Source organism: Boleophthalmus pectinirostris, unplaced genomic scaffold, assembly GCF_026225935.1.
Source record: "Boleophthalmus pectinirostris isolate CB_2022bp ecotype Guang Dong unplaced genomic scaffold, ASM2622593v1 HiC_scaffold_17, whole genome shotgun sequence".
In the NCBI taxonomy this organism is placed as follows: Eukaryota; Metazoa; Chordata; class Actinopteri; order Gobiiformes; family Gobiidae; genus Boleophthalmus; species Boleophthalmus pectinirostris.
The window spans coordinates 8,685,320-8,700,817 of NW_026571115.1; the positions used below are offsets into that span (position 1 = coordinate 8,685,320).

Below are 15,498 nucleotides of genomic sequence, written 5' to 3' on the forward strand. Positions count from 1 at the left end.
CCAAATCCTGCATATTTACACTGAGTTCTTAAACTGAAAACACTCTCTTCCACCTTATGATACTATGAGGTAATACAGAAAGTGCTCCACTGTGTTTTTAAACTCTACACACCTTCATTAGAATCATTTGGATCATTTCAGTCCAGGAAAAAGGTAAAAAAAAACAGCTGAAAACTACCATGTGTGTTTTGTGTACATTCCACCATTGCAGATACATGTAGAACACCCCCAGCATGATGTCACTGGAAAGTATCAATACACTGTAGTTATAATTGTCTATAAAAATGTGTCTTTGGTTTGCTGTGTCCAGGGAACGTGGCTCGGTTCGGTCAGTCTTCGGTGGAGGGAGGGGAGGTGATGTTCGTGGTGAGGGAGAGTTTACCTGAAGATGCCGGAGCCTACACCTGTTTAGTGGAGAACAGCTCGGGGAAGACCTCCTCGTCCGCCGCTGTGTTCATCAGAGGTACAACATTTGCTTCATTCACACATGTTTATCACACAAACCCTGCATATTTAGGCAGAGTTCTTCTCTCAAACTGAAAACGCCCTGTTCCACCGCGTGATGTCATGTGGTGATACAGGAAGTTAGGCTCCACTGTGTTTTTAAACTCCACACATCTTCACTAGAATCATCTGGATCATTTCACTTCAGGAATTTACAGTCTATACTAAGCTAAAGATAAAAGCTGTTAACTTGAAAACTACCGCGACATGACATTACACGGTTGGACGGCACATTTTGAGCTTTGGAGATGTCGACAGAGTAATAATAAAAGATTACTCAAACATGTGTGAAAGAAAGACAGCAATTCAAGGTATGTTTTTGATGAGGTGACAACACTGTGCCACAGGGCAAATGTGGGCATGGACAATTAAATAATTAAAAGTAAAACCATTCTTAGAACCTAGATTTTTATTCTTAGTCACACTTGCTCATTCGCCACATCAAACCTGGCACTAAACCAGAACTAAACCGAAAACTAAGCCTGGACTAGATCAGGACTTAAAGGCGCTGTACCTGATTTTACTGCCTTAAAAATGTGTAAAAACTGGTGCATATTAAAGGGCCCATCTCATGCTAAATCAACTTTTCACAGCTTTCTCCTTCTAAGAGTGATGTGTGAGCCTTGTATATGTAGCCAAAGTGTTTTTTAGATTGATTCCATCCATTTTTTAAACAAATTGCAGCATATTTCTGCCACCTTCACACGTGACACGAACTAAAGCTGCTACAACGATGACACGGCAGCTACACCTATGATGCGTTTGACGTAGCAGAAGATGCTTCACACCCGTACCCCTGCCCCGCTCCACCGCCTCCACCCCGCATCCACTGCCTCCGCCCCACCTCCACCCCGCATTGGCTGACAATTCCCACATGAACACTTAAACAAAAGCGACAGCATAAGCTTTTTGTTCTACACTGCAGTGTACACGATATAATATGTTTATCTACTAGCGTTTATTAATACTTTAACAATCAGTAATGTTCAGCTGTAGTCGACGTGGTGCTTGAGCTTTGTGCACCTCCAAGTCCTCATCCCACTCCGGGTCCAACACATGTGGCTGAACGCGCTGTATCACCATGATGAATAAGTTTATTCCTACCACTATCAGACCGCTAAACGCCTGTCTCCCCCTCCCTCCCTGAGATGGGCGGAGGAAGGACGGCTCACTCAGAGCCTACGGCTCACTCAGAGCCTACGTCCCTTTTGGAGGGCGGAGCCTGTGCTTTCTCAGGATGGGCGGGGGGATGAGCAATAGTTGGCCTTTCATAGTTCCTGGTCTGTAACTGCCTTCAAGAAATCAGTAATATTTCATAACTATTGTGTAATGGATGTTCCAAAATCCAAATTGTGCTTGTTTATGTGCAGAAGATACAATGTGAAAAGAGTTATTTTGCATGAGATGGGCCCTTTAAAAGGGTTTCCAGTGGCCCAAAGTTATTCCTCACTTACGTTATGCATTCTGACTTTACAAGCATTTGTCGCCACACTCAGAAGCCAGAGCTGAGTTTTGCTATCACTCCTGATTCTTTGACTTAACAAAATGTATTGATCCACAAGGGAAATTACTTGAACACAGTAGCTGACGTATCACAATACACTGTAATAACAAAGACAAAAATATAAATGGTAATAATAAATTCTAAATAAGTAACAAGAAAGATAGCAAGAGACAGGTGTCAATAAGCCCAATTCGCACGGGATAAGTACAACCTGAGGAGGTCTGGTAATTTGAAAACTACTAACTGACACTGACTGAGATGGAAAGAGAGAAGAACATGGAAAGAACACAAAAAATTCCCCGGTAATTATTATTTTATCCCATGTCACCCCATAAAAAAAGAATCCTGTGTGAATAGGGCTATAGAGCAAGAAAAGCTCAATTACACCAACAAACACTGAGATGCAGATTCGCACGGAATAGTATTCTCACCGGACGCCTGTGTTTGTTGAAATATAGTAGGTAATTTGCTGCAGAATTTTTACTTTACAAATTGCAGACACGGCGCATTCACACGGTATTAAATTTTCAGGCATCCTCCGCAATTATTACAAGTCACCTAAGGTCCACAGGTAATACTAATCCTGTGTGAATAAGGTTTATGGCATAATTATATAAATGTACATGCACAAGTCCAAATAAAGTAGAAAATAAGTAATAAAAATATCTCAGCTATATACAAGAGGGCATAGGAAAAACAATGCAAAGATGATATGATGATTGACAGGACGTAGGGTCATCTTTTACATAAGGGTGAGTTGTTATACAGTTGTAGGGAGTATTATCAGTTACATAAGGGTGAGTTATTGTACAGTTGTAGGGAGTATTATCTGTTACATAAGGTTGAGTTGTTGCACAATTTTAGGGAGTAGTATCTGTGACATAAGGGTGAGTTGTTGTATAGTTGTAGGGAGTATTATATTACATAAAGGGTGAGTTGTTGTACAGTTGTAGGGAGTATTATCTGTTATATAAGGGTGAGTTGTTGTAGTTGTAGGGAGTATTATCTGTTACATAAGGGTGAGTTGTTGTACAGTTGTAGGGGAGTATTATCTGTTACATAAGGGTGAGTTGTTGTACAGTTGTAGGGAGTATTATCTGTTACATAAGGGTGAGTTGTTGTACAGTTGTAGGGAGTATTATCTGTTACATAAGGGTGAGTTGTTGTACAGTTGTAGGGAGTATTATCTGTTACATAAGGGTGAGTTGTTGTACAGTTGTAGGGAGTATTATCTGTTACATAAGGGTGAGTTGTTGTACAGTTGTAGGGAGTATTATCTGTTACATAAGGGTGAGTTGTTGTACAGTTGTAGGGAGTATTATCTGTTACATAAGGGTGAGTTGTTGTACAGTTGTAGGGAGTATTATCTGTTACATAAGGTGAGTTGTTGTACAGTTGTAGGGAGTATTATCTGTTACATAAGGGTGAGTTTGTTGTACAGTTGTAGGGAGTATTATCTGTTACATAAGGGTGAGTTGTTGTACAGTTGTAGGGAGTATTATCTGTTACATAAGGGTGAGTTGTTGTACAGTTGTAGGGAGTATTATCTGTTACATAAGGGTGAGTTGTTGTACAGTTGTAGGGAGTATTATCTGTTACATAAGGGTGAGTTGTTGTACAGTTGTAGGGAGTATTATCTGTTACATAAGGGTGAGTTGTTGTACAGTTGTAGGGAGTATTATCTGTTACATAAGGGTGAGTTGTTGTACAGTTGTAGGGAGTATTATCTGTTACATAAGGGTGAGTTGTTGTACAGTTGTAGGGAGTATTATCTGATTTACATAAGGGTGAGTTGTATAGTTGTAGGGAGTATTATCTGTTACATAAGGGTGAGTTGTTGTACAGTTGTAGGGAGTATTATCTGTTACATAAGGGTGAGTTGTTGTACAGTTGTAGGGAGTATTATCTGTTACATAAGGGTGAGTTGTATAGTTTGTAGGGAGTATTTATCTGTTACATAAGGGTGAGTTGTACAGTTGTAGGGAGTATTATCTGTTACATAAGGGTGAGTTGTTGTACAGTTGTAGGGAGTATTATCTGTTAGATAAGGGTGAGTTGTATAGTTGTAGGGAGTATTATCTTTTACATAAGGGTGAGTTGTTGATTCTCGGACTATAACACAGTGGATTTATTTGGACTTCTAGGGCTTATTATACAATATATCTGTACTGGGGCAAGACATTTTTTGCTCCAATACAAATACTGTTACAAATAGTCAAATACTTTTCCGGGCCATTTAGCAACGGTCCGGATCAGGATTGAAACAAGTTGGGGCTAAACTGGGTTCAAGTGTGAACAGATCCATAATTATGGATACATAATACATTTTAATTTCCTTAAAGAGGTAACTAGAGACCTAATTTCATGGACAAAACACGGACTTATCTGTATATATCTGGAAAATATTTGGATAAGAAAACTGGTATTTATTAGAGAATACAGCCAAACTTACAGTAGAGGTAGTACTTTCTCTCCAAGATCTAAGTGACTGAATTTTTAAAAGCATATTGTGTAGCTTTTCTAGTAGATGGTAGTCTGCTGTTTTCCCATTGGAGATGCTTTGCCTGTAATGTTCCACAGCATAGCATTACATTTATCTATCTCCATGGAGACAAACGGGTGGAACTACCAGGATAGGGATAGGATTACAAGCCAGATCTATGGATATAGGAAGACCATGCACTCACAGAAAGAATCCAAGTTTTTTATTTTTATTTTCTGAGATAGTAAAACATCTGCAGTAATGGAGACAACCAGAAAAGTTACACAGTGCACCTTTAAAATAATTCTGTAGCGCCGACTTGGAGACATCAGGGCCTCCATCCAATCACCGGAAAAGTTACACAGTGTACCTTTAATAGAACATATAACCAGAACTAACTCAGACTCAAAAAGTGATGTGAATATTTTGACATAACAATGAATTCTTTCTCTCTTCTTCTTTTTTCTTCTCTTTTCCGTTGTTGACGCCAAACCCAGACTTTGAAACCATCTGCAGCATCAAAAAACAAGCCTCGATCTCTCTCACTTCTCCGACCAATTGCATCATGGGAAATGGAGTCTCCCCGTTTTCTCCTACAGATGAGGTCTTTAAGTCGAGTTCCTCCGTCTCTTCCAGCGGGTCTCACACACCAAGTCCAGTCACATCTCCGAGAGGTAAGACAACTGATACTGGAGTTCACAATATTAATCCATTTTCTGGTCTATGTTATAATTGTGGATAATTGTTCATATTTTGTATTTTTCATCACAAACATACCTGGAGTTGTGTTTTGTTTTATTCACATGTTTTACACACAAATCCTGCGTATTTAGGCTGAGTTCTTCTCTTAAACAGAAAACAAACAAAACAAAACAAAAAACTGACAGCACGCCCATGTTACTTCCTGGTTTTCTGATGATAAAATGTTTTATAATTAGATGCACACCATATATTGTATATATAAAGGGACATATCTAACCCACTGGCCACCACATTCTGAATAGGAAGTGAGTATGTATGCACTATGATACTCACTGTCGGAATTCCAAATAAGGAACTCTGCTCCAAATTTGCCTCAGTGACAGCAGGCTTTAATGAGCTTCATTTGACTGGGGCTGAACGCGGTGGGTGACGTGACACTCCCTTAGCCCACTTCTTTGTACAGACTATGATGCAGACAGAATACAGTGATCTCACCTTGACCTTAAAAGTGCACTATGGTCCTGTTTACACGAGAACGCTTGTGGGTAAAAAAGACAAAATATTTGATCTAAAGTGCCTTTTTTTTTAGACAGTGACAGCTGTCTGTTTTTTGCTTAAAAACGCAAAAATCTGAAACCATCGTCCAGACTGGAAAAGTTGAATACGCTCCGCTGTAGCGTTTCCGTCTACACTGCCCAAGACTCAAGCAAAACTCTGGTCAGATCTGCTCACGTCGCATACATGTTTACGTCACACACATACTTTACACAGAAACAAACATGTCAGATCATTCCCATGCGTCGGACCTTCAAGCAGCTCTGACAGTTCTAATAAACTTACAGGAGGCTCTCAACAAATGTACAGAATATGCAGAGATACTGTTAGTGAACAGAAAAGGATCTGCAGTTACCTCTGTTAAATTCTGGATGCACTAGTTCGTCGCAGGCGAGCCAGATGACTATGGACGAGACCTAGAAGAAGAAGTCGATGGGACAACTTTGTGGAAGGAGTAGCTGATGAAAATGTGTGTCGTAAAAACTTCCATATGTCCAAAGATGCCCTTGTTGCTTTAAGTACAAGCATATGCAATCGACACACGGTATGCACGCAGATTTCCTCCCGAAAACGCTTGTCTAAACATGGAATAAAAAGTGAAAACACAACACCACTTTTGCATCTTCTGCTCAGACTGTCATCATATAAACGTAGCCTATGAGACTTTTTGTTTAGGGGGTCCATCACCTGCTTGTTTCTGTAGATATGTCATTGCTCTGTCTGGACTGTTCCACAGTATGACATTAAACAGCTCTACCTTAAATGAAATAAATTACAGGTGGTTTTATAGCTCAAAGATACCTAGAAAAACAAGCATTCTCACTGTGAGCGGGGTCGCCTCTCCACAGATCTGACCTGTAACTCGGTCTGGTTTGGTTTCCATGAACATAGAAAGGTTTAATATGACATTGTGAAACATTCCAGACAAAGCAATAACATCTGCACAGAGAAAATAATTTGACTGACCCTCCAACAGAAAAGTTACACAATGCACCTTTAAGAGCTGATTCATTAATGTAAAAAAGCAAAACTTACTTTTTCAACAAAACTTCTAAACAGCACTTTGTGTAATATCCCCATGGGCAGTAACACAAGCAGCATGACGATTATTCTCAAAGGCACTGGAATCTTTGTGTAACTTTTCTAGTGGAGGGTCCATCAAATGCTTTTCTCCATGGAGATGTTATTGCTTTGTCTGGAATGTTTCACAGTGTGGTATTAAACCTTTATAAACCAAGTTACAGGTCAGATCTGTGGAGAGGCGACAGTCAGACTGTCTGTTTTTCTAGGTATTTTTGAGCTATAAAACCACCTGTAATTGAATAAATATAAGAAGAGCTGTTTGATGTCCAGCCAGAAAGTTACATAGTGCACCTTCGTCGGTATTTCTGGAATATCCAGCCACTTAACCATACATTGTTGTCCTTCCTGTAAATGTTTCTGAACACAAGGAAACGCATCACTTCCAGTTTGTTCGGATTGGCCTCTTTAAAACTGCACTGTAATATAAGACTTTACAGCTCAGTTTGTTCTCAGGTCCCAGGCGACTTGAAAAAACTATAGTGATAGCAGGACTAAACAAGGACTGAACCAGGACTGAACCAGGACCAAAGCAGGACTGAACCAGGACCAAAGCAGGACTGAACCAGTACCAAACCAGGATTGAACCAGGACTGAACCAAGACTAAACCAGGATTGAATCAGGACTACACCAGGACTGAGCCAGGACCAGACCAGGTCTACACCAGCTAAGAAGGTAGGGTTGAACATTTAAACCAGGACCAAGGACAAGAACCAAACCAGGACTATCTTAAAACCAAAAGGGAGTAAACCTGGTACAAACACCATCAATTACCAAAAGATAAACCAGGACTAAAGAAAGACCAAATAGGTACCAGAATTATAACAGGACTACACCATAACTAAACCAGGACTTAGGAACAGGAATTCCATATAGGGAAGCAGGACTAAACCAGCACTAAAACGGAACTACACCAGGGCTCAGCTATGACTACACGAGGACTAGACAAGGACTAGACCAGAACAAAACCAGAGCTAAACCATGACTAAACTAGGACTAAACCAGGACTTCCATGTAAGGAAATAACAGTTTGTATGTGATATCTTCATGAGTGCACACCGGGACTATAACTGGACTAAACAGGAGTAGACCATAGAACTAAACCAGGACTAAACTGGTACTAAATTGGGATTAAGCCGAGACTAAACCAGGACTAAACCAGGACTTTTTGGAAGACAACAGTTTGTGTTATTGCTATGAATCTTTCTATGAATGTGCACCATACCTAAGACAGGACTAAACCAGGACTAAACTAAGACTAAACCAGGACTAGGACTACACCAAGACCAAAACTGGACTAAACCAGGACTAAACAGGGGTAGACCATATAATTAAACCAGGACTAAACCAGGACCAAACCAGGAATAAACAATGATTTCCATTTAGGGAGACAGCAGTTTGTATGTGTTCCTGTGCGTGTACACTAGGAACTGGACTAAAGCAGGACTAGACCAGGACTAAACCAGGACTAGGACTAAACCAAGGCCAAACCAGGACTAGACCAGGACTAAACCAAGACCGAACCAGGACTAAACAAGGATTTCCATCTAGTGAGACAGCAGTTTATATGTGTTTCTGTGTGTGTACACTAGGAACTGGACTAAAGTAGGACTAAAGCCGGACTAAACCAGGACTAGGATTAAACCAAGGCCAAGACCAAACCAGGACTAAACCAGGACTAAACCAGGACTAAACCAGGACTAAACCAGGACTAAACCAGGACTAAACCAGGACTAAACCAGAACTTCCATGTAGTGAGACAGCAGTTTATATGTGTTTCTGTGCGTGTACATTAGGAACTGGACTAAAGTAGGAATAAACCAGGACTAGGACTAAACCAAGGCCAAACCAGGACTAGACCAGGACCAATCCAGGACTAAACCAGGATTAAACTAGGACCAAACCAGGACCAAACCAGGACTAAACCAGGACTTCCATGTAGGGAGACATCATATTGTGTTATTTTTATGATGGCACAGTAGGGTTGTCACAGGACTAAACCAGAACTAAACCAGGACTTCCATGTAGGGAGACATGAGTTTGTGTTATGTTTATGAGTGCACAATGCCACACCTCTGCAGACTTTCACCTGCCTTTTATCTCTGTCCACAGGAGTCATCCCAAAGAAGAGAGCCAACTCCGGCACAGGTAGGAACCACAAATACTTTACATTTAAACATTTTAGATACAATTTTATGCATTAAAACATATTGACATTATAGGGCAGAGGTAGGAAATAATACTTGACTACAGTTATATTATTATGTTTCAAAGTTCATTTTAAACTGTGCAATAACAGAAGTAGTACTAGTAGTAAAAGTAGTAGTAGCAGCAGAAGCATTAAAGGGCCCATATTACGCAATTTTCTGACCTGTTACAAGTTTGTTTGCTCATCACAAACTTACCTGGTGTTGTCTTTTGTTTCATTCACACATGTTTAACACAAAAACTCTGCATATTTAGACTTTGTTATTCTCTTAAACAGAAAACACTCTGGTCCACTTTGTGATGTCATGTGGTAATACAGGGTTTTAAACTCCATACACCTTCAGTAGAATCATGTGGATAATTTCAGCTCTGGAATTGCCAATATCTACTGAACAAAAGGTAAAAGGAGCTGTTAACTTGAAAACTACCACCACATGACATCACAAGGTGGAACAGAGCATTTTGAGCTTTGGAGATGTAAACAAACTAATAATGCAGGATTAGTCAAACATGTGTAAATGAAACAAAACACAACTCCAGATATGTTTTTACATTATAACATGACTTAAAGCTCACAAGAGTCAATTTTGTGTAATATAGGACCTTTAATGTAACAATATACAGCCCTGTCTGGGATTAATTTCATTTAAAAGTATTACAAGTAACCTAGATTAGATATTTTACTGAATGATACTGAATCGTAAACATGCAAACTAGTGTATAAAAAGAAATATATAAATATATCTTAAGATGCAAAGATTTGACATACTTTTTTTTTTTTTTTAATAAAAGTAGTACTAGTCATGAAGTGCACAAAGATCACATCAAAATTAAGACTACCTTCAGAACTGAACGATGACTACACAATGACTAGATCAAGACTAAACCAGAAATAGACCTGGACTAGACCTGGACTAGACCTGGACTAGACCTGGACTAGACCTGGACTAGACCAGGACTAGACCTGGACTAGACCAGGACTAGACCAGGACTAGACCAGGGGTTGATCAGGATGAGACTGAGACTAAACCAGGACTGAATCAGAACTAGACCAGGACTATACCAGGAGATGACGTGCACTAAACGAGGACTAAACGAGGACTGGACCAGGAGTAGACCGGGAGTAGACCAGGACTAGATCAGGACTAAACCAGAACTAGATCAGGACTAAACCAGAACTAGACCTGGACTAGACCTGGACTAGACCAGGACTAGACCTGTATTAGATCAGGGGTAGTTCAAGACCAGATCAGGACTAAATCAGGACAATACCGGAGTTTACTCAGCCTAGTCTAGGAGTTGACCGGGACTAGAACAGAACTAGATCAGGACTAGACCAGTGGTAGATCAGGACTAGACCAGGACAAGACCAGAACTAGACCAAGACTATACCAGGAGATGACCTGCACTAAACCAGGACCAGACCAGGACTAAACCAGGACTAAACCAGGACTAGACTGGGACTAGACTTGGACTAGACCAGGAGATGACATGCACTAAACCAGGACCAGACCAGGACTAAACCAGGACTAGACAGGACTAGACCGGGACTACACCAGGACTAAACCGGGACTAGACCGGGACTAGACCAGGACTACACCAGGATTAAATCTGCACTACCATCAGGACTAGACTAGGACCAAACCAAGTCTACCCTTTGGACTACAACAGGACCAAATCAGGACTCAACAGAGACAACTGTGAACGCACCCATAGCTGCAGCAATGTAGAAAAAAAAAAAAAAAACACATATTATTTTTGGTTACGACAAGGTTTTATTTTTACCACATCTTTTCTTCTACCTGCCATGATCTAAGAGTTTGAATGGATTGTGTACTTAAAGCTGAGCAACATTTTGCTTGATGTGGTTGACTGCACCTATTTTTATCATGAAAGGCCAAGTCTATTGACGATAGTGTCACAAAGAAAACAGCAGTCTTTGATATGAAATTCAACTTGTATGTTAAATTTATGTCTTCTGCATATATTACTTATATGCTTTAAAGGTCCTATATTACGCAAAAATGAATATTGTGAGCGTTTATTCATGTTATAAAGCTGTTCCCTGCTCAAAAACATACCCGGAGATGTGTTTTGTTTCATTCACGCATGTTTGTTATGTTAATCCTGCATTATTAGTCTGTCTACATCTCTAAAAATCTAATGCTCTGAAGCAGTAGTTTTCATGTTAGCAGCTTACTCCATTAAATATCATTCCAGGCCTGAAATGATACCGTTTCGCAATATATGGCCGCTTTAATACACGGCGACAAGTTAAAATCTAAAACGAAATGAACTGATTAACATTTATAGCTGCACCGTGAATCATGTTTAGTTGTGGTTGTGGTTTCACTTTGTAGTTAAAGGTCTGGCTCAGATCTAAAGATATATTTCTATTACAAAGAAATGAGGTCAGTCATATTAGTCACAACCATGCAGGTAGAGTTACACATGGGCTGCTGATTTATTTTCAATTGAAACGGAGGGTGGTAAAAGGTCAAACATTGCGCAAAAGTGACTCTTGTGAGCTTTAAGTCATGTTATAATGTTGTTACCTCATCAAAAACCTACCTGAAGTTGTGTTTTGTTTCAGTCATTCATTGTGTTTTGTTTGAGTAAGCCTCCGTTATTAGTCTGTCTGCATCTTCAAAGCTTATAAAGCGCCGTTCCACCTTGTGATGTCATGAAGCAGTAGTTTTCAAGTTAACAGCTACCTTTTTACCTTTTGTTCAGTCGAGATTGGCAATTCCAGGGTTGAAATTATCCTAATGATTCTTATGCAGGTGTATAGAGTTTATAAACAGAATGGAGCACTTCCTGTATTACAACATGACATCATAAGGTGGAACAAAGTGTTTTCTGTTTGGGATAAAAACTCAGCCTAAATATGCAGAGTTTGTGTGTTAAACATGAATGAAACAAAGCACAACTCCAGGTATGTTTGCGATGAGGAAACAACATTGAAACATAAATTAAAAATGTGCGTAATATGGGACCTTTAATCGGAATGTTTTATAATGGCCCATTTGGTGATGAACAAGCCAAACAGTCATCTCTACCTTTCAACCAAATGAGAGTTTTATCAGACTTACTCAGGCAAATTCAACTCACCTTTTACAGTAATGAGATACAGTTTATGTTATTCCTGATTACTGCAATAAAAAAGACATAGATGGAGCCTTTAGCTATAGGTGTGAGCTTCCTAATTATTTACGGGTTTCAGAATGACGAGCAATTTGGACGATTACCATAGTGATTCAATAAAATATTATATCTTTTGAATGGTGTAAAAAGTCCTCAAAATGTCTGCCCATTGATATATTAACACAATTTTGAGCACTTTTAACTATAGGGGTTTAAGAAAAATATAAACATATCGATATATCGTGATACTAAATTTGGTCATAGGACTGTTGCCATAGCGATTAAAGAAAATATTATATCTTTTGAATGGGTAAATAGTCCTCAGAATGTCTGCCTGTTGATATACTAACATAATTTTTAGCACTTTTAATTACAGAGGTGTGGAAAAAAATATGAAAATATTGATATATCATGTTACAAAATTTGGTGATAGGACTGTTGCTGTAGCGATTAAAGAAAGTGTTATATCTTTTAAATGGGTAAAAATTCCTCAAAATTCATTCATATACTAACAGGTGTAAAAAAAAAAATCTAAATATGGATTTATCGTGATACTAAATTTGGTGATAGGGCCATTGCCATAGCGATTAAAGAAAGTATTATATCTTTTGAATGGTGTAAAAAGTCCTCAAAATGTCAACCTATTGATATACTAACACAATTTTGAGCACTTTTAACTACAGAAGTGTGAAAAAATATCAAAAATATCAATATATCTTGATATTTGGTGATAGGACCATTGCCATAGTGGTTAAAGAAAATATGTCTCTTGAATGGGTAAAAAGCTTATTTGATTTACTAACACAATTTTTAGCACTTTTAACTATAGCGGTTTAAGAAAAATATAAAAATATTGATATATTGTGATAGTAAATTTGGTGATAGAACCGTTGCCATAGCGATTAAGGAATGGGTAAAAATGGGTTTTAAATAGGTAAAAAGTCCTCAAAATATCCACCGATTGATATACTAACACAAGTTTTATATTTTAGCATTATATTTTTAGCAGTATATATATATATATGTATTTTTATATTTTTTGTGACCTCAATACAATTTTGTTGCTTATTTAGTAGAAACAAACTTTCACTGTTTTGATGATTAAAATAGAAAAATGAATATAGTTTCTGAAGTATAATGTGATAATGAATCGCCATATTTTGAGAATATTGTATCGTGAGTCATGTATTGAGAATCGTATCGAATCCTGAGAGGCCCTGTGATTCCCAATTCAACTTTGAACTATTCAGACTATATAATATTTGGGTTTGATGGTAACGGATAGAATTTTTTCTGAATCTGAAATTGCTTTATTGCCACAGTCGACTGAACAAAACTGACAAATTAGGCCACCTGCTTCACAAAAGGATGCACAAAACAATAAAAAATTATTGTAAAATTGTATTGTATGGTCAAATAACATCCATGCATACAATGAGGCATTCAAACAAGTGGAGTAATATTTGCTGAACTACTTTTGAAAAATAGTAGAAAGTAAGAAAATGTCATGTGTAGATTTTGTCTGTGTGGTTGATTACATAAGGACTGGTTGTACTGGTCTCTTTGCCATTTACATTTGTTTCCACTTAAGACAGTTGTGTGTGAATTATCAACAAGAGTCTGCACCATTTTCCATAGGTTTTGGCTTCCTGTTATATGCAACATTTCCAGAACTTTTTCTCATTCAGAAGATAAAATATTTAGATTTTAATGCAGAATTAAGCAATATTTTTACTTCATTAAAGGTCCTGTACTATGCAACACTTACTCTTGTGAGCTTAAATCTTGTTAAAATGTTGTGACCTCATCGAAAACATACCTGGAGTTGTGTTTTATTTCATTCACACATTACTCTGCATCTGCAAAGCTCAAAATATTCTGTTCCACATTGTGATGTGGGCTGAAATCATCTAAATGTTTCTAATGAAGATGGAGTTTAAAAACACAGTGGAGCACTTCCTGTATTACCACATGACATCACGAGGTGGAACAGAGTGTTTTCTATTTGAGAGAAGAACTCAACAACATGTGTGAATGAAATGAAACACAAGTCCAGCCATATTTTTGATGAGGAAACATTATAACATAGATCCGAAAATGCTTTTAATATGGGCCCGTTAAAAATTTTTGTGACTTCCTCTGATAGTAAAATGTATTTTCGTTGTTTTTAGAAGCGTCTGGTTTCTCTCTCTCTGTTGTCTGCGTGTGGAAAATCAGCCTTGAAATATGGGTGACTTGACCCGAATAGAACAAAACAAAATATTTGGCAACAGGAGACATTTTTTCCTGTGATTATGTTTTATTGTTCCCTTCTCTGACACTGTACGGTATTCTCATGAGATGGTTTTTCATTTTTAATCATAGACTGTATATAGAAATGGACATAGCTAACCTGCTAGCTGCCGTATTCCAAACAGGACGTGACCATGGGCACACTTCTGGATCCATCAACTCTGGCTCCAGATCACTTTGTATTGAAAAACTGTCATCTCTTTTCTCTTTCTCTTTCTGTAACTGCTGCTGTCAGGCTTCTCATTTTGGTCTTAAAATGTTCGTAATTACCCTTTGTACATGATCTGCTGTTTTTATTTTGCTATTTTGCTCGTAAGTAAATTCCTATTGCTAACATGGAACTCAGACTCTTTAACCCCTAGTCTCTGTGAGCTTCATTTGACTGGAACTGAACTCTATGGGTGATGTCACGCTACCTTAGTCCACTTCTTTATACAGGCCCCGTCTACACTAGTATATATTCGAATCATTTTCATTGCAGATGCAGTGTTCGTCCCCACTAATCCGATTGAAAACAGCTCCAGAGACTGAACAATCTGGTGCCTCCAGCTCCCACGAATTCATCTGAGTACAGATCTGATCCGACACTGTGTGGACACCAGAATACACTGATACACTGATACGCTGATGTAGTTCTATGCACCGTGAAGTAGCTAATTCACCGCCAAAACGCTAAGAGGGTAGCATATATTCATATATACGGTCTGTGCGTATGACCTGCAGATGAATAATCTCTGAAAAGATTCACATGAACCATCTCCAATGCGATAGAAGCACAGAACAGACTCACCATCAGCAGAACACCCCTCTGTCACACAAAGAACACATAAAATCCACTGAATTGTGTCCTTTAGTCCGACAGAAGCTGAACCGCATCAGCGCAAAATAGTGAGCTGTTTTTTTGAGCGCTCAGTTTATGCAAATTAGCCATGCGGTTTTTGTTTCTGTAAAACGTAAACAAATATGCTCAAAGCTGTGAGGATAAGGAAGGCTTGCAGACGCAGAGAAGACGTGTTTGAACACAGA

The 15,498-nt window shown here is 38.6% G+C and overlaps 1 protein-coding gene across 1 annotated transcript in view; it reads left to right on the plus strand.

Annotated features, from left to right (window-relative positions):
* mylk5 (myosin, light chain kinase 5) overlaps nucleotides 1–15,498 on the plus strand; it is a 57,436-nt gene that overhangs the window by 23,827 nt on the left and 18,111 nt on the right. Inside the window, exons 3-5 of the mRNA XM_020933180.2 lie at nucleotides 311–463; nucleotides 4,988–5,164; nucleotides 8,941–8,976. Coding sequence (XP_020788839.1) covers nucleotides 311–463; nucleotides 4,988–5,164; nucleotides 8,941–8,976 — 366 coding nt within the window. The remainder of the gene's footprint in view (nucleotides 1–310; nucleotides 464–4,987; nucleotides 5,165–8,940; nucleotides 8,977–15,498) is intronic.